The following is an 18,647-nucleotide window of genomic DNA, read 5'->3' as shown; positions in this document are numbered from 1 at the left end:
GGGGGTTGTGGTCCCCGGGATTTCCGGAGGACTCGGAGACGCTTAGTAGTTACCTCATTTTACAGAAGTCCAGGGTGGAAGAAGGGACTTACCTCGGGCCCACATTTAAGGAATTAGGATGCCAAGAGCAAATACTGGTCTTCTGATCCTCACATTTAACGCTTAGTGTCCGTGGTCTCCTTACCCCATTATTGTTTTCACCTCAGGGCAACGGTTCTCACAAGGGTAAGAGTTTTAGAGCAATCCTTTTGGTGATTCCATGCTAAAAGGATCTTACACGAATGATACTGAAGATTTTGATGTATTTATTTTTCTTCCCAGGATTCATACCTGTATGTAGCCTTGGAGTGGCTCAAGTGGGCAGAATGAACTTTGGAAAGGATGTCAGCACCTTGAAATATTTCACCATCTGTGGCTTACAAGAGGGCTATGAACCATTTGCCGTTAACACGAACAGGGATATTACCATGTGGCTAAGCAAGAGGCTTCCTCAGTTTCTCCAAGTTCCATCAAACCATGAACATATTGAGGTTTGCTTTTCCTTTAAAAATCAGACCATTGCCCAGAACCAGGAGCGGGTGTTCCTACATGGACAGTTACTGTCATTTACTTAAAATGATGGCTCTGATGTGTTCCACTGTTGGGGAATCTAAGGACAGGATTACCCTCTGATTTTAGGTACTTATGAGAGGCTGATTAGACTGATTACCAACTTTGGGGTTAATCTGCATATAATTTATAGTCGGCCCTCTGTATCCATGGATTCAGCCAGCCGTGGATTATGTAGTGCTATAGTATTTACTATTGAAAAATATCCACATATAAGTGGATCCAAGCAGTTCAAACCTGCGGTGTTCAAGGGTCAACTGTATATAATTCTTTTTTTATGTAGGCAATGCCAGGCTCAATCTGAATATATACAGGTTTTTTGTTTATTTGTTTTGTTTTGCGGTATGCGGGCCTCTCACTGTTGTGGCCTCTCCCGTTGCGGAGCACAGGCTCCGGACGCGCAGGCTCAGCGGCCACGGCTCACGGGCCCAGCCGCTCCGCGGCATGTGGGATCTTCCCGGACCGGGGCACGAACCCGTGTCCCCTGCATCGGTGGGCGGACTCTCAACCACTGAACCACCAGGGAAGCCCCTGAATATATACAGTTTTAACATGAATTTCCCAAATCATCTTCTGAGTTAGAAACAGAACTGTGAGTATGTCTGTGACACAGCAATCCCTCTATTTAATGATCTCATTTATGAAACTATGCCATGGGTGGGTCATGTTTTGGGTTGTAAAGGTGTGATGCACGTTAGGATTTTAGAATCAGGAGACTGACAGTGGAGAGCATTTGAACAATCACATCTTCATTTGTTAGGTGACCAGAATAGACGGCACCATCGACAGTTCCCCGTGTTTAAAGGTCACCCAGAAGTCCTTTGGCTCTCAGAACAGCAGCACAGATCTCATGTTTTATCGTCTGAGCATGCCCATCGAGTGCGCGGAGGTCTTCTCCAAGACTGCGGCTGGAGGGATCCCTGGTGCCGGTCTGTTTGGGCCCAAGAATGATTTGGAGGATTATGATGTGGATTCGGACTTTGAGGTTCTCATGAAGACAGCTCATGGCCATCTGGTGCCAGATCGAGCAGACAAAGACAAAGAAGCTACAAAACCAGAGTTTAACAACCACAAAGATTATGCTCAGGAAAAGCCCTCTCGTCTGAAACAAAGGTCATTGATACATGCAAAATGATTTTTAAATTTTTTTTTAATTTTAATTTTTTTAATGATTTAAAATATGTAGTTATTATGTTAGGGGATCACAGGAGAGGGTAATAGCAGGTAAGGGATTTCCAAGGTCAATTTGTTCTTCCTTTTCCTCCTTCTTTATGTACCAAGGATTCTACAGAAGAAAAAGCAGCCTGTTGGCCATCTAATTTGTTACCACTAACAATCTATCTCAAGAGTTACTTTTTCTATGAATTTTTTTTATTGTGGTAAAAATAAAAGTTACCGTCTTAAACATTTTTAAGTGTACAGTTCAGTAGTGCTAAGTATATTCACATTGTTGTGAAACAGATCTCGGAACTGTTTTAGTTTGCAGAACTCTGAAACTCTACACCCATGAAATAACTTGCCTTTTCCAGCCTTCCCCATCCTCTGGTCATCACCATTTTACTTTTTGTTTCTATGAATTTGACAGCTTTAGATAGCTCATATAAATGAAACCATACAGTATTTGTCTTTTTGTGACTGACTTAATGTCACGTAGAGCTTAGTGTCCTCAAAGTTCATATGTGTTGTAACATATGTCAGAATTCCCTTCCTTTTTAAAGGCTGAATGATATTCCAGTGTGTGTGTATACACCACATTTTGTTTATCCATTCATCCACTGATGGACATTTAGGGTGATTCCACCTCTTGGCTATTATGAGTCGTGCTGTTAAGAACGTGGGTGTGCAAATATCTTTTCACAACCCTACTTTCAGTTCTTTTGGATATATACCCAGAAGTGGGATGCCTGGCACTTCTACATTTAAATTTTTTTAAAAAATAAATTTTATGTATTTATTTAGTTATTTTTTGGCTGCGTTGGGTCTTCGTTGCTGCGTGTGAGCTTTTCTCTAGTTGTGGTGAGCGGGGGCTACTCTTTGGTTCGGTGCACAGGCTTCTCATTGCGGTGGCTTCTCTTGTTGCAGAGCACGGGCTCTAGGCACACGGGCTTCAGTAGTTGTGACTTGCGGGCTCTAGAGCACAGACTCAGTAGTTGTGGCGCACGGACTTAGTTGCTCCACAGCATGTGGGATCTTCCTGGACTAGGGCTGAAACCCATGTCCCCTGCATTGGCAGGTGGGTTCTTAACCACTGCGCCACCAGGGAAGCCCTATATTTAAATTTTTGAGGAAAAAAATTTATATTGTATTCCATAGCAGTTGTACCATTTTACAATCCATCAGCACTGCACGAGGGTTCCAATTTCTCCAAGTCCTTGTCAACCCTCATTACTTTCTGGTTATTTGATAGTAGCCATCCTAATGGGTGTGAAGTGATATCACATTGTAGTTTTGATTTCCATTTCCCTGATGATTAGTAATGTTGAGCATCTTTTCATATGCTTATTGCTCATTTGTATAATGTGTTTGGAGAAATATCTACTCAAGTTCTTGGCCCATTTGTTGATTGGGTCATTTGCATTTTTGTTGCTGAGTTGTAGGAATTCTTTGTATATTCTAGATATTAACCTTATCAGACACATGATTTGTATTTTCTCCCAGGAGTTTTTAAGATGTTTATATTTACATTACTGGTTGAACCTTCGAGTATTCTCTCTAAATAGTACTTTTTAATGGATAAGAAGGTAGATTGTTTTAGCATCCTTTCTTACACTAAATATGAAATTCTCAATCTCAACACTATTGCCACTCTGGGTTAGATAATTATTTATTGTAAGAGTCTGCCTTGTGCATTGAAGGATGGTTAGCAGGATTCCTCCACCAGTAGATGCTAGTGGCACCCCTCCCCCACCAATGTGACAACCAAAAATATCTCCAGATATTGCCAGATGTCCTCTTGGGAGCTAATCATCCTGGCTGACAACCACTCTACTAAGTTAATTATATGTTTATGTTTGAGATAGGCAGAACATTTTAATGTTGCTTATTCCTAGTCCTCTCCTATATTCCAGATTTTTGCTTAGAAGGACAAAGCCAGATTACAGCACCAGCCATTCTGCAAGACTCACAGAAGACGTCCTGGCAGATGAGAGGGACGACTATGATTACTTGATGCAAACGTCCACGGTATGAGGTTGCAGCTTTTGTCATTTCTTTCTCTCTGTCAGTGATCATGCTTTGCATTTCAAATAGTTAACGTTGATTAGTACTATTTAGCAAGCTTTTTTTTTTTTTTTTTTTTTTTTTTTGCGGTACGCGGACCTCTCACTGCTGTGGCCTCTCCCGTTGCGGAGCACAGGCTCCAGACGCACAGGCTCAGCGGCCGTGGCTCACGGGATCCTCCTGGACCGGGGCACGAACCCGCGTCCCCTGCATCGGCAGGCGGGCTCTCAACTACTGCGCCACCAGGGAAGCCCCAAGCAAGCTTATTTTTAAAATAATTATTCACTTCTATCTTGGGGACTGAAAAGTTGAAAGATGTATGTATATTCTAACGGATATGATGCAATAAGAGAGCTATTTTAGGAAAAATAATCCTTAATGGCACCCTCAGTCCTGATTTTGTTATCCTCTTTCTTGACAGCATGTTATTAGCCACTTAAGCTTTCCAAGTACATTTTGCAGTTTCTTTTGTCTCAGTGATATGTCTGCAAGATCATTTATCATACTTTGTTAGAGGTCAAGGTGTGCTGTCTGCCACTTTGAATTTTTAAAGCACTTCTCATAAAGCGCCAAATGGAAACAATATATATAGCTGTGTCCCTTTTAGAGTTCCCCCATATTTGAACTTGACTTTCACATATCAGATCTGAACTATTTCAAAGTGATTTTAAGGGTTCAAAATATTATGTTAGTGATAGCATATTCAAGGTATAAAACAGGTATAAAAGCTGTAGCATAGATTATTGTTCTTGGGTCAGCTTGAAGAATTCAAAGCTTACCTGTGTGATAGATGGATGATTTTATCACATAAGCATACTGTATATGTACTCCCCCATCCATTCATACTTGGAAGTATAAAAAGCTTCAGATCATCTTTTGCTCAGATAGTCGTTTCTCTTTTTCCCATTATTTCTGAAATAATTCAGGATCTCTGTTTTAAGACTTTTCCTTTGCCACATCAGTCCTTTGTGCCTGTAACATTTTACTTAAGCCAAAGGATTTTTTTTTTTTTTTTGCTGCTTTAAGCTTTGGGTTTTGTTGTTGTTGTTATAGCATAATTGAATATACTATTATTAGTATTGAATATACTATTATTTTCTTTTTTATTGAAGTATAGTTGATTAACAATGTTGTGTTAGTTTCAGGTGTACAGCAGAGTGATTCAGTTATACATTTGTATATTGGGTTGGCCAAAAAGTTTGTTCGGGATTTTCCATAAGATGTTATGGAAAAACCCAAATGAACTCTTTGGCCAAGCCAAAATATTTTTTTCAGATTCTTTTCCATTATATCCATTACAAGATATTGAATATCATTCCCTATACTGTGCTATACAGTAGGACCTTCTTGTTTATCCTTTCTACATATACCAGTTTGTATCTGCTAATTCCAAACTCTCAATCCATCCCTCCTCCAACCCCCTCCCTATTGGCAATCCCAAGTCTGTTCTCTATGTCCATGATTCTGTTTCCGTTCCATAGATAGGTTTATTTGTGTCATATTGTAGATTCCACACATAAGCGATATCATATGGTGTTTGTCTTTCTCTTTCTGACTTACTGCATTTAGTATGATAATCTCTAGTTGCATCCATGTTGCTGCAAATATGCCAAACGATTTTAAACAAAGACATATCTTCTTAGGCAGCTTAAAGACATTGCAAGTCACAGTTTTGCTTCTTTTTACTTTACCAATACTTGGTGTTGCTATCTCGACAGTACTATTACTCAGTGAGAATCTTTCCTGGACAAGAACCTGCCAATGTCTGGGTGGGCTGGATCACATCCGATTTCCATCAGTATGATACAGGCTTTGACTTGGACAGAGTTCGTACCGTGACCGTGACTCTAGGAGATGAAAAAGGAAAGGTGCATGAAAGGTTGGTTTTCCTCGATTTCTTTACATGAATGACATTTGATAAAAATGTTGAAAAACCTAGGTATTTTTTTTCTCTTGGATTTTATGTCCAAGATAATATTCTGTTTATAGGAACAGTGTAATCAGACCGTCAGTGTCCATGTCCTTTTTGTTACTCATACAAGCCGGTAAGGAATCTGAATATGTTAAAAGTGCAAAGTCTTATGAAGTAAGAGCAGTGCATCTTTTTGGGGTAATAAGCATATATTCCTTCAGGTGACATCGCACACGACTAATGACTTTGGGTTACCATTACTTAGCCATTGTTTGAGGATTAGAGACGGGTGACTGTGAGGCATTTAGCCTGTGGTCTGATCTGTACCTTGGGAACTGGTTAGGAGGTGGGGAGAAAAAGGTGAAGACGGTGTGGGCTAGTGCTTTAGACCAGGTGGACGCATTTGAACTCAGACTGAGGAGCCGTGGGTTCTTTCCTCAGCTTTGCCATTGACTCGCTGTGTGGCTTTGGGTAAGTCAGTTACAGTTTCTGTGCCATCCTTTTTCATTTATAAAACAAACCAAACTCAAACCAAACATTCAAAAAAGTGAAGAAGGCTATCTTCCTTGCAGAATAAGACAAGAGAAGATCTGGTCATTTGCATCTACTTTGTGTGCCCATGCATCCTCTCTGATCTGCTGTGATGGGTCTCATAGAAAGAGCCCCCCTATAATGTTGTTTTTCTTTTATACCTGCACCATCATTTTTGGTGACCGGAAGCTCACTCCCCTGCCTTCAGGTTGTAACATTTGAACCGCAGTGAACTTAGCACTTGAGACAGTGAGCCTAGCAAAATTTCTCCAATGAACAGTGCTTTACATCAGTAGGGGGGGCAAACCACCTGTTTCCAGGAATATTCTGAGGGATATATTTGATTTTCAGAGATGAGGACAATGAAAGGAGATAATATAGGGATATGATATCTGACTGATTGATGTTTTTGGTGTAGGAAATACAGGCTAGGGAAGGTTGTTGAATCTTACATAAATAGAGCATGGAAACACAGCCAACTTTTGATTATTCAGAAACTGACTTTATCTCTGCATTCTTGCTCTTTTCCTCCTACTTGCCTGTGTTTGCCCTTTTTGCTAGCCTCATCATACATGCACTGCACAGTAGTAGAGACAGGGAAGGAGGTGAAACTCAAATCACTTAAGTTTGCTACTATCTCTGGTAAAGGTTTTGTTGAGGGTGAAACTCAGGTGGGGTTTGCTTTTAATATCACAGATCCTGTACACATCCCAGCTAAGTCTGTCTCTCATAACAGATCACCAGGAATTGTCCAGGAAGGGGCTTAATTTTAGCCAAATTTTATATCTATCAAATCACTGACAGCTCATGTAGAATTGGCCTAAAGACTTCAATAGTGTTCAGAAACAGGTGCTTCTCATCTCAGAACAAGTGGTTTAAAAAAAAAAAAAAAAAAAAAACATGAGATTTGTGACCACCTAGAGGGGTGGGATAGGGAGGGTGGGAGGGAGATGTAAGAGGGAGGAAATACAGGGTTGTTTGTATATGTATAGCTGATTCACTTTGTTATAAAGCAGAAACTAACACACCACTGTCAAGCAATTATACTCCAATAAAGATGTTAAAAAAAAAAACCATGAGAATAAAAATTACCAATTTGGATGATTATTACATAGTTAAACATTTTGTGTGTGTGTGTGTGTGTGTGTGTGTGTGTGTGTGTTAGTTTCTGCTTTATCATAGTTAAACTTTTTTGAACCTCAGAAAAAGGTCCAGTTTGGTTTGAGTTTTTGGAGGGAAGGTGCAGGTCAGTTCTTATCCTTGGTTCCAACTAGTTGACCTGTCTTCATTAGGTGTGAAATTAAGAGATTGGAAGACCTGACTCAGAATGTCCACTGAAGTCAATGGAGTTTTGCTCAGAATCACAGAATCGGGCCCACTGTACACCTGTCCCATTCCAGCATGAGCTTGTTGCTTGCACAGCATAACTTGGGTTTAGTTTGCCAGACGTCCGTGCTTTCCATGCTACCTGTGCTCGTTCAAAGATAAACATGTTTTTTTGCAATTCAGCATCAAACGCAGCAACTGCTATATGGTGTGTGCGGGCGAGAGCCTGAGCCCCGGGCAAGGACGCAACAACAACGGCCTGGAGATTGGCTGCGTGGTGGACACCGCCAGTGGGTTGCTCACCTTCACCGCCAACGGCAAGGAGCTGAGCACATATTATCAGGTACGTGGTCAGGGATGGCCTTGTGCTTCCAGGGAGGAAACCTTTATCCCCGTTAGAGAGGAGAACACATTTTGTAAGATGAAAAAGTAAATTGTAAGCTAGAAGGAAATGACAACACAAGTGAGTCAATTCTGTATTTTTACTTCTGTTTGAGTAATAACAGTGCCATGAGCCCTTCAGATTAAACAGTGCATTCCTCCAAAAATGTTCACATAGTCCTGAAATGAAATATTCCAAATAATTATTGAAAGAGAATATCTGCATGAGAGGAAGAAAAAGTCTTTTTCTGTAAAGTGTTTCTTAGGTGTTAGGAAGAAAATGTATTTTTCTGTGTGTTCCTCCCTTTACTAATAGTATTAAATTCATTTGATTATTTAAGGTGGAACCAAGTACCAAATTATTTCCTGCAGTTTTTGCGCAAGCTACAAGTCCCAGTGTTTTTCAGTTTGAGTTGGGAAGAATAAAGGTAAGAAAGACTCATTCCTGGTATTACATTTGGGTTGTTTTTTGTTAAGAAATAGCATTTACTTCTTCTTCAGTTAATTCCATACTTTATTAGTACTGATATTAATCACATAAATCATTCTTTAAAAGTTTCCATATTTGAAAATTCTATAATCTCATTAAGGTCACTAGGGTAACAAGTAATTAGAAAGGGTTTTCTTTGGTTATCATAAGTGTATTATTCAATAAAACTAGGCTTGTACAGAGCACAAATGCCAAATTACATACAGCTCAGTAATCACTGACCTCACAAGTAAGCTAGTGAAGGGGCTTGAAGAGCTGAAAGTAGGCTACATTGTGGTAAATGCAAGAGTGGCAGGTATTAAGTACTCTGGGAACATAAATGAAAGGACAACTAAGTAGGATGGGGTGGATCAGGTAAAGCTGAAAGAGGAGATGACATTTAAGTTGATTCTTAACTGTTGAATTACAGATCTCAGGGTACATTTGCTAGGAGAGGGCATTCTAGACAGAGGGTGAGAGAAAATGAAAATACGTAGGCATGAAAGTGATGAAGGTTAAGGAATTCAGTGTGACTGTAACAAAGGGTGCTTCTGGGTTGTGGCTAGAGATGAATATGGATGGAAGGTAGTCCAAGTTGAAAAGGCCTTAAATGACACAGTAAGAAGTGTACACCTAGTCCCTAGGCAGTGGTGCTTTACTGGAAATTTGAAGCAGGGGATTGAGTATAATCAAACCTGTTTTGGGAAAATATGTTGCTAGTAATGTGGAGAAATATCTGCCCTCAAAAGAATGAGAGCAGGCAGTAATAATTATCTGTCTACAATTTGTTATTGTCCACATGGGAGAAGATGAGATTCCTGAAAGTCATCATAGAGAGAGAGTGATACGTAAGAAGATGTTGTAGGGGAGAGATTAACAGAATTTGTCAATGAATTGGATTAATAGGATTTGTTGAAATTGGATTTGCTGCTCAAGGAGAATGAAGAATCAAGGATTAATTTTTTTTTTCTTTTTTTTTCCTTTTGGGGAAAAGGGGGTGGACTTTTTTTAAAAATTAAAGTATAATTGATTTACAATGTCGTGTTAGTTTCAGGTGTACAGCTTGGTGATTCAGTTGTGTGTGTGTGTGTGTGTGTACACTCCTTCAGATTCTCTTCCCTTATAGGATATTACACAATATTGGGTAGAGTTCCCTGTGCTATACAGTAGGTCCTTGTTGGTTATCTATTTTATGTATAGTAGTGTATATATGTTAATCTGAAAAGGATTAATTTAAATAATTTTAGTTTGGCCAGCCAAGGGATACTAATACAACAACAAGCAGAAGAGCCTGCTGAGATGCAGGAAAAGGAATTGAATTGAAATTTGCAATTGTAAACAATGAGATGCGGGGCACCCCTCAGGGTGGATTTAGTAGACAGTTTTACCGTGCTGGCTCAGCGACCTTGGACATATTTCTTAAACCATGTGAGCTCCGTTTCTGCCTTTGTAAAATGAGATTCCAGCTGCCACAGAAGAGCCAATACAACATGGACTAAAGGAATCTGTGATTCTTGTTACGTAGGAGGGCTTTAGTGACCTTGCCAGAAAAATTTCAGTAAAATGATGGAAGAAGCCATAGTATTTTGTTCAAGATCATTCAGTTCATATTATTATTTGAGATTGAACGTGAGGGAAAGGAGGCAGCAAGTTTGGATAACTGAAAAAAAGTTAAAATTTGACAGAAAAGTGGTAGTTTCTCAGAACCCAGACTCTGATATTGGTCTATTTGATATTCATGTTTCGGGTTTCATAGACATTGCAAACTGGTTATGTCCGAAACTGGTCTGCTGACCATCACTCCCCCCTCCTCCTGACTTGCCTGATCTGTCAGTTAATAACTCAGACCCCAAACCTTGGAGTCCTCCTTGGCTTCCCTCCTTTACATTCTGCACCCAGTTCCACCCCCCAGCAGCTTCTCCACCTCCTGACCTCTCCCACCACCCCTGCTGCGGACCTTCCCTCCGTCACCATCATTTCCCATCTGTATTTCGCCACTAGCCTCTAATTCATCCTCACCCCTGTTTATCATAGAACAATCTGAGTGGCTGTCATTATTTTAAAATAAAAATCAGACCATGTCACTCACTTTCCTGCTCGAAACCCTAGAGTAAAAATCAGAGGTCGGGTGATGGTTCTCAAGTTCTAAACCACCTGACCTCCTCTAACCCCTTTGCTCCACTGCAGCCACCCTGGCCCACAGCTCTTCCTCAGACTTGCCAGGCAGACGCCCTCCTAGGGTTCTTTGCATTCACAGTTCCCTCTGCGTGGAAATTTCTTCCCCTGCATATCCACATGGTTCTTCTCTTTGGATCGTTCTGTAAATGTCATCTTCTCAGTGACACCATTCTGACCACCCTGTTTATCATTACTGTCCTGCCTTCTGAGTCCCCCATCCTGTTTTTATTTTTCCTCTCCATGACCTCTTTTCTAATAACTATTTAATTACTGATTTTGTTTATTTTATGTCTAATGAAAAAGAAATGGAAGCTGTATGAGGGTAGGGGTTTTGTCTGTTTTGTTTCACTGATACGTTCTCAGTGTCTGATACAAGTGCCTTGGTTTTTTGTCCCCATTAGCAAAAGAGAATAGGAAAGTAGCTTGAGGATGAGCAAGTCTAAATAATGCAGTAGAGAAGGTTCTAGAGGAGGGGGAGAAACCGAAGGTAATGCGGAAAGATGAGATAATTGTTTTCTTGGCCCAGAAGAGGCAGGCAGGGCTGGTATCACGATCATAAATGAATGTATAAGCTTTGGCTAAGTAGAGACTTTTCTTTCCCTGAGGCCAGACTGCAGGAATTGGAATGGTTGACGATACTTATTAGAGGTGGAGGAAGGTGGAGGAGAAAGAAATTGTGTTTCTTGTTTAATAGTCAGGTTTATCTGTTGAGCTGTCTCTGGTATATTGCTGGTTACTCAAACCTGAGAAACCTGAGGATGAGTGAGGGTGTGAGTAGTTTAAGGATAGATGAGGTGGGTGACAAAGGACAGACAAGAAGAGAGGGAGAAAGCCAAGTGGATGTGACCAGTCTTTCAGGATGTTTGGATGAAAGCAGCTAAGACATGCCAAGCGTCCCTGAGGACCCAGCTTGGTAAAGAAATCGGAAAGATACATGGGTTATACTCTCTTTTTAAACAAAATGGGGTTTAAAAAATACTGATTTCTTGCTCTTGCATTCTAAGTGTGCCATTGAATGTATGGGAAGGAAACATCCCCAAATTTCCTCCACCTGTCCTTTCAGAAACAGCTCAACACAATTTCTATTAGTTTTTGTATTGACTCTGCTCAACACATAGCGTATCTGTCTTTACCTCTTTCCTGTACAGAACTCTAGTCATCACTTTACTGACCCCCCCAGGAGCGCCATCCATTCATTCTTTTTCTGCTTCCCCGTCTCCTAGAATGTGATGCCTCTCTCAGCGGGATTATTCAAGAGCGAGCACAAAAACGCCGTGCCGCAGTGTCCCCCTCGTCTCCATGTGCAGTTCCTCTCAGATGTCCTCTGGAGCAGAATGCCCAACCAGTTCTTGAAGGTAGACGTGTCTCGAATAAGTGAACGCCAAGGCTGGCTGGTGCAGTGTGTGGAACCTCTGCAGTTCATGTCTCTCCATATCCCGGAGGAGAACAGGTCAGGCCTGAGCGTCCTTTACTGTCTGATGGGGACCCATCAAATTAGATGCCTACCCCAGGGTTCAGGGGTGGTGCTGGGGAAACAAAATGGGGTTTAAAAAGTACTGATTTCTTGGGGCCATGCGGACATTATTTTGTACATCCCAAGTTTAAGTCTATGTCTCAACTCCTTGGTTACTGAAACAGAATTATTACAGGTGAAGAGGTGATTTGATAGTGTATGGTCTCTTTCCTCATTCTTGTTTTGCTTCTGAGAATAACAGTAAGTAGAAATTCAGACAAGTACAGCTGCCATCTGACTTAAGGCAGCCGAGTAAGAGAGTATCACAGAACTGTAAGATAGTAAAGAGGGAATCAGAAAAATCACTTAGTTCATTCAGTCCTTTGTGACAGATGGGCAAAACTGAGACCAAGAGATGTCAATGAAAGAGCATTGTGGAAAATACCTTGAGGGCTTTGGAAACAAGTTTATACGCATTCTAGACGGTCATAGTAATAATATAAAGTACACTTAATGTTCAGAGGTATATGATTTTCAGTTTTTCCATGTGAGAGCTAGTTCAATTGCAGAGATTTCATTTTAGCAGCCTCATTATCAATAAGTTTGGGACCAAGATTTCCCTCCCAAAATATCATTAAAAAGTTAAGTTACAAACCGAGTGAAAACATTTCATGAAAACAATGCAAAGACACACATATTTGTTATTTTTCTTATATTTTAAAACTCTACTCTTAAAAAGCTGTACGAGCTATGTTCATTTTTATATATTTAGACATGCTTGGCACTTTTATTTTCTTTTAATATCTTTAAAATTTAACCTGTGTTTTGGAAAACAATTGGTCAGTTCCTCAACAAGCTAAATACAGAGTTACCGTAAGAGCCTTCAATGCCACTCCTAGGTATATACCCAAGGGAAATGAAAACATGTCCACACAAAAACTTGTACACGAATTTCAGAGCAGCATTATTCACAGTAGCCAAAAAGTGGGAACAACCCAAATGCCCATCAGCTGATTCGTGGATAAAGTGTGCTGAATCCATACTGTAAATCTATTTGGCAATACAAAGGATTGAAGTACTTACATGTGCTACAAAATGGATGAAGCTTTAAAACATTATACTAAGTTTTTAACTAGTTATACTACTACCACACGTTATAGGATTCCAATTACAGGAAAAGTCCGTAATAGGCAAATCTTTAGGGAGAGAAAGTAGAACAATGTTTACTTAGGGGAGGCAAGGGCAGTGGACCTGAGGAATGACTGCTGCTGGCTGCTGCCGAGTTTCTCTTGGGGTGAGAAAAACATTCTAAGCTTAGACTATGGTTATGGTTGCCCAGTTCCATTAATACACTAAAGCCATTGAATTATTTATTTTAAATAGGTAAATTGTATAGTATGTAAATGATATCTCAATAAAGCTGTTTCCAAACAGAAGAAATCCAAAGAAAAATTAATCTGGCCAGGTGAATTTTTTTTAATCCATGAAGTATTTATTTGTATATTTTTAGGTGAAATAATTAGAGAGATACAGCATTCATAATGTACTCTTTAGAGGATTCAATTTAATTTCATACTTTTTATTTTATGTGAGAAAAGTTTTTTGGAATTTTGCATCTAATGTTTTAAAAAAATTACTCTGCATCCAAAAGAAACATCACATTTGGGAACGAATTTTTCTTTATAAGGGAAAATATTCTCTCTCTATTAAGCAGAGAGTTTTAAGGTTGTGATTTAATATGTTGGCATGTCAATAGAAACCCAACATACACTCCTGCCAGAGTCATGTATCATTTATGTTAATTACCTGTGATAAATTATATGCAAATGAATGGATAATTTAAATTCTTACTATAGGCCGCAAAGAATTTGAGTCAATTTCCCAAAATATATGAAATGCAAATTTGTAAAAAAAAAAAAGTGTCATTGGAATCAGGTTGCAGAGAAGGTAAGGGTAGGAAAATAACAAAGCTGGGACTGGTCCACAGTCATTCACATCACGCCATGGTATGGTTGCACATCGGTTTCACACTTTGTAGAAGCCGAAGAAAAATCTGATGAGTTTCAAAATTCAGATTCCAAAATGGAAATGCTGACTAGTATTCAAGTAGAATCTGTTCCTCATGCCCCAATAATATAATTAACTAATATTTTAAAAATTGAATAGTAGTAGATGTATGTCAGTCCTCTGTTTCTTTCATGAGATATCTCACTCATAGTTTATAATTTAATTTACTTATTTTGGGGGTTGTTTCCCTCTTTAACTAGGCAGTAAGCTCCCTTAGGGCAGGACTCTTGTCTGTATTGTTCACCATCATTTCACCAGTGCACAGTGATCAATAGATAATAGGTACTCTGTAATATCTGATGAATAAAAGAATGATATTGAGTCATGAAGGAAATTTCTCCCCTGGAGACTTTAAAGACTATAATGAGTTGTATTAGTCAGATTTTACTGTAATGGCAACCCCAAAATTTCGGTGGCTTGCAAAGAAACCTGTATTTCTTGCTCATGTTACATGAGGTCGTGGGTCCACTGCAGCTCTGCTGCAGGCTGGGGAGATGGTCTGCAGATGTGGTTCATGTGCCTTCTTGCCCAGCTGATGGGGCAGCCCTGATCTGGGACATATAGCTTCCATGGTCAAGGGTAGATATGAAGGAAGGCTAACAGACCTCTAGGGGTTTTCTTTTCCCTTGTGGCAGATGTTCTATCCAGTTCCATTTTATTGACCAAGGCAAGTCAAGTAGTCAAGCCCAAAGTAAGTAGGGTCGATAAGATGACTCCATCTACAGGGAAGAAGGGAGAAGGAGAATATTTACTGACAACAATACAATTTACAGCACATGCTAAAGATGTGCTAGATGATATATTTGGCGTTGTGCTTATAACAGATGAAACAGTGAGTTATTTCTTTTGCTCTCCTCCAGTTAAAGCCATTGTTCATTAATGTATGAATATTGCTACGATGGGTTGGTTTGGAAAGACAGACTAAATTAGTTGAGGTAGGGCTTCCCTGGTGGCGCAGTGGTTGAGAATCCGCCTGCCGATGCAGGAGACACGGGTTCGTGCCCTGGTCCGGGAAGATCCCACATGCCGCGGAGCAACTAGGCCCGTGAGCCATGGCCGCTAGGCCTGCGCGTCCGGAGCCTGTGCTCCGCAACGGGAGAGGCCACAACGGTGAGAGGCCCGCATACCGCAAAAAAAAACAAACAAACAAAAAAATAAAATTAGTTGAGGTATATCCTTTGGTTTGCCTTGACCAAAGTCAGGTTATGAGAAGTAGACTACAACTCCTTCCGATTTCTCCCATTCATTCATTCATTCCACAAACATGTATTAGTTCCCACTGTGTTCCTGGCACTGGATAGAAAATAGTGAGCAAAACAGACATGACCCTTACCTTAAAAAACTGGTCTGGCAGGGAGGAGGGGTGCTTTATAGGAAAGAACATGGCATCATAAAATGAATCATGGGGGGTGAATTGGGAGTGGCAGCAGCAATGTAGATTGTAGAGTCCTTATATATTGTTTCTAGAAACTGACATTTTGAGATTGATCAGGCAGTAGAATGAATTGCGTTCTTCAGTAAGGACCTAGAGTACAGATATTCTCTGTTGCTACAATAAATGGGTTTATATATCTTGGCCATTAGCCAGGCTGAGGGACGGGTAACAGTCTTCTTGGGAGACTGAAGAGCCCAGTTAAGATATGGGAATCCTCCACTACACCTTGAGGTGGCGGGGGCTTACTCAGTTATACCTTTCCAAGAACTAGGTGCTAGCAACTGGGCCCAGCAGATGTGCGGTTTCCTGGGAGTCTAGGTGGTACACAGGGTGGGTAATTATTTGCTAGGCATTTTATAATGCATGAATCTTCTGACTCTGAGAGTCAGAAGGTGGGGTCTGGAATAAGTCTGCACCATCCAGCCACAGTGGGTTTTAGCAGAATGCCCGTGACCTGAAAAGCACAGGTACAGTGGATAGGTGGTGTGGACAAGATGACAGGGTATCTAAGGGTAGTGACAAAGCTTAGCAATAAATAATCACAAATAATTATTCAGTACCCATTGTGTGCTAGGCTAGGTGCTGGATGAATACTAATAACCACAGTATATAATAGCCCCTGTCCTGATAAGCTTATATTACAGTCTCGCCAAGGATACATTGCAAGATGAATGAGTGGTTCCCTTGATGATCAATATGTCAAGTTTCTACCTTTAATACTATAGTGTTGCCCGTGAACAATCTATGTAATTTAAAGAGTTTAGAAAAATTAGCTCATCTAAAGGAATTATGTGCTCTTAAAATAGGTTTTCTTTTAAAAGGAATGACTTGACTTTAGGTACATTCTGGACATAGGCTTAAGGTTTAATTGCGTTGAAAGGTCATGATGTGTGGTAGAAGCAAAATGATCTGATATAAACTCAGATTCCCAACAGAAACTTTCCTGAGTGTGAAAATATCCCTAATAATGTTTGTTTCATGAGTGGCACATAACCTGGTGGAAACAGGGTGGCATTGGCATACGTTTGGGTCCCTGAGGGACATGTAAGTAGGTAAATTCTGTCAAAGGGATTATCCCTCTGTTTACCTACTGACTGCTTACACTCAGAGCTGATCCTAAAGTCAGAGACAAAGCAACATAGCCTAAGGCTAAGTTTTCTGGCTCCTTGAAGCAGGTTGGCCAAATTGGAAAAGGAGATTCAGGATTTTTCGAAGAGTGCTCAAATTCTGAAAGGACAGGAGTCCCAAGGGTCAGCTAGAGACCCACATATCTAAAAGAGTTGTTCAGCATCCTGAGGGGATGAACAATGAGGTAAAGCTCCAAGCACTAGTGACTGGAAATTTTCAACATCAAATTCTATCTGGAAGAAAACTTAAAAAACACCTAGAACTGATTTTTTAAAATCTATGCTATCATCAACCATGTCACAGAAAACGAATTTTAAAAAGTGTCTCTTCCCATAACTTGTGACATCCACGACGTATGTAGATTTCTCCTCTGATGGAGAATCGTTTTCAGTGTCCGTGTTTTAACTTCTCTTGTCTCCAGATCCGTGGACATCCTGGAACTGACCGAGCAGGAAGAACTGCTGAAGTTCCACTACCATACTCTCCGGCTCTATTCGGCCGTCTGCGCGCTTGGGAATCACCGGGTGGCCCACGCCTTGTGCAGCCACGTGGACGAACCTCAGCTGCTCTACGCCATCGAGAACCAGTACATGCCCGGCTTGCTGCGCACCGGCTACTACGACCTGCTGATTGACATCCACCTCAGCTCCTACGCCACCGCCAGGCTCATGATGAACAATGAGTTCATCGTCCCCATGACGGAGGAGACAAAGAGCATCACCCTCTTCCCCGATGAGAACAAAAAGCACGGCCTCCCGGGCATTGGCCTCAGCACCTCCCTCAGGCCGCGGATGCAGTTTTCCTCCCCGAGTTTTGTCAGCATTAATAACGAGGGTTACCAGTACAGCCCTGAGTTCCCGCTGGACATCCTGAAGGCCAAGACCATACAGATGCTGACAGAGGCCGTGAAAGAGGGCAGCCTTCACGCCCGGGACCCCGTCGGGGGGACCACTGAGTTCCTCTTCGTCCCCCTCATCAAGCTGTTCTATACCCTGCTTATCATGGGCATCTTCCACAACGAGGACTTGAAACACATCTTGCAGTTGATTGAGCCCAGCGTGTTCAAGGAAGCTGCCGGTCCTGAGGAGGAGGGCGAGTCTCCAGAGAAGGAGCCCTGCGCAGAAGACTCCAAGCGGGAAGGAGCCGCTGAGGAAGAAAACAAAGGGGGTAAGAGGTCCAAGGAAGGCCTGCTCCAAATGAAACTGCCCGAACCAGTTAAATTGCAGGTAATCAGACAAAAAGATTGCAGTGAATTTCACAACATATTAATACTGACCTTTGTTTCTTTTTCCTCTCTGTGTGTGTATTTGTATTCCTGGGTAAAGATAGTTCTTCATAAAATTAACCAACTTCCTGTTATGCCTGGGGACATGCCCATCTAATTTTCTTGCATTTGGAATGAAGTTCATGTATTTTCCAACTGAGTCAGTTGACAAATTTTTTTGTGTTTTTGTCAAGGTGGTTTCCTTGGTCAGGTACGTGTCTTCCTGTCATACACGTGTGTGTGTGGCATGTCGCTGTTTCTCTGTGTGTATGTGTGTGTGTATGTCTATCTGAAAGGAGCATAGGAGGTGGGTTTTTGTCCTTCCAGTGTTACCGACTCCAAGCTCATATAGCTCGCCACACTGTCCAGTAAATCGAGAGACGAGGTATTGGGGCAAGGAATAGTGACTTTATTCAGAAAGCCAGCAGACCGAGAAGATGGGGGACTGGTGTCCCAAAGAACCGACTTGCCTGGGTTGGGATGCTGGTTTCTTTTACAGAGCAAAGAGGGAGAGGTGTGGAAGTAAAGTTTTTAAAAAAAAAAAGGGGCAAGAAGTTATAGCAGATATTTCCTGGTTCTGGCCAGATTCAGGAGGGGATGTGTTAATTTCTTCTTCCTGCAGCCATTCCCAGGGGGGCCTGGTCAGGATGTTTCCTGTGAGCTTAAACAAAGGTA

General features: G+C 41.1%; 1 protein-coding gene across 7 annotated transcripts in view; it reads left to right on the top strand.

Annotated features, from left to right (window-relative positions):
- The window catches only part of RYR2 (ryanodine receptor 2), a 746,950-nt gene that overhangs the window by 505,907 nt on the left and 222,396 nt on the right, over positions 1-18,647 (top strand). For all 7 annotated transcript variants that reach the window (XM_067025663.1, XM_067025662.1, XM_067025661.1 and 4 more), the window contains 8 exons: positions 322-530; positions 1,370-1,722; positions 3,678-3,792; positions 5,547-5,707; positions 7,781-7,940; positions 8,320-8,406; positions 11,849-12,075; positions 17,130-17,934. In XM_067025663.1, the coding sequence (XP_066881764.1) occupies positions 322-530; positions 1,370-1,722; positions 3,678-3,792; positions 5,547-5,707; positions 7,781-7,940; positions 8,320-8,406; positions 11,849-12,075; positions 17,130-17,934 (2,117 nt within the window). The remainder of the gene's footprint in view (positions 1-321; positions 531-1,369; positions 1,723-3,677; positions 3,793-5,546; positions 5,708-7,780; positions 7,941-8,319; positions 8,407-11,848; positions 12,076-17,129; positions 17,935-18,647) is intronic.

Source organism: Kogia breviceps, chromosome 2 (assembly GCF_026419965.1).
Source record: "Kogia breviceps isolate mKogBre1 chromosome 2, mKogBre1 haplotype 1, whole genome shotgun sequence".
Taxonomy (NCBI): Eukaryota; Metazoa; Chordata; class Mammalia; order Artiodactyla; family Physeteridae; genus Kogia; species Kogia breviceps.
The sequence above is the reverse complement of the archived record's forward strand: the minus strand, read 5'-3'. Positions and strand labels throughout refer to the sequence as shown.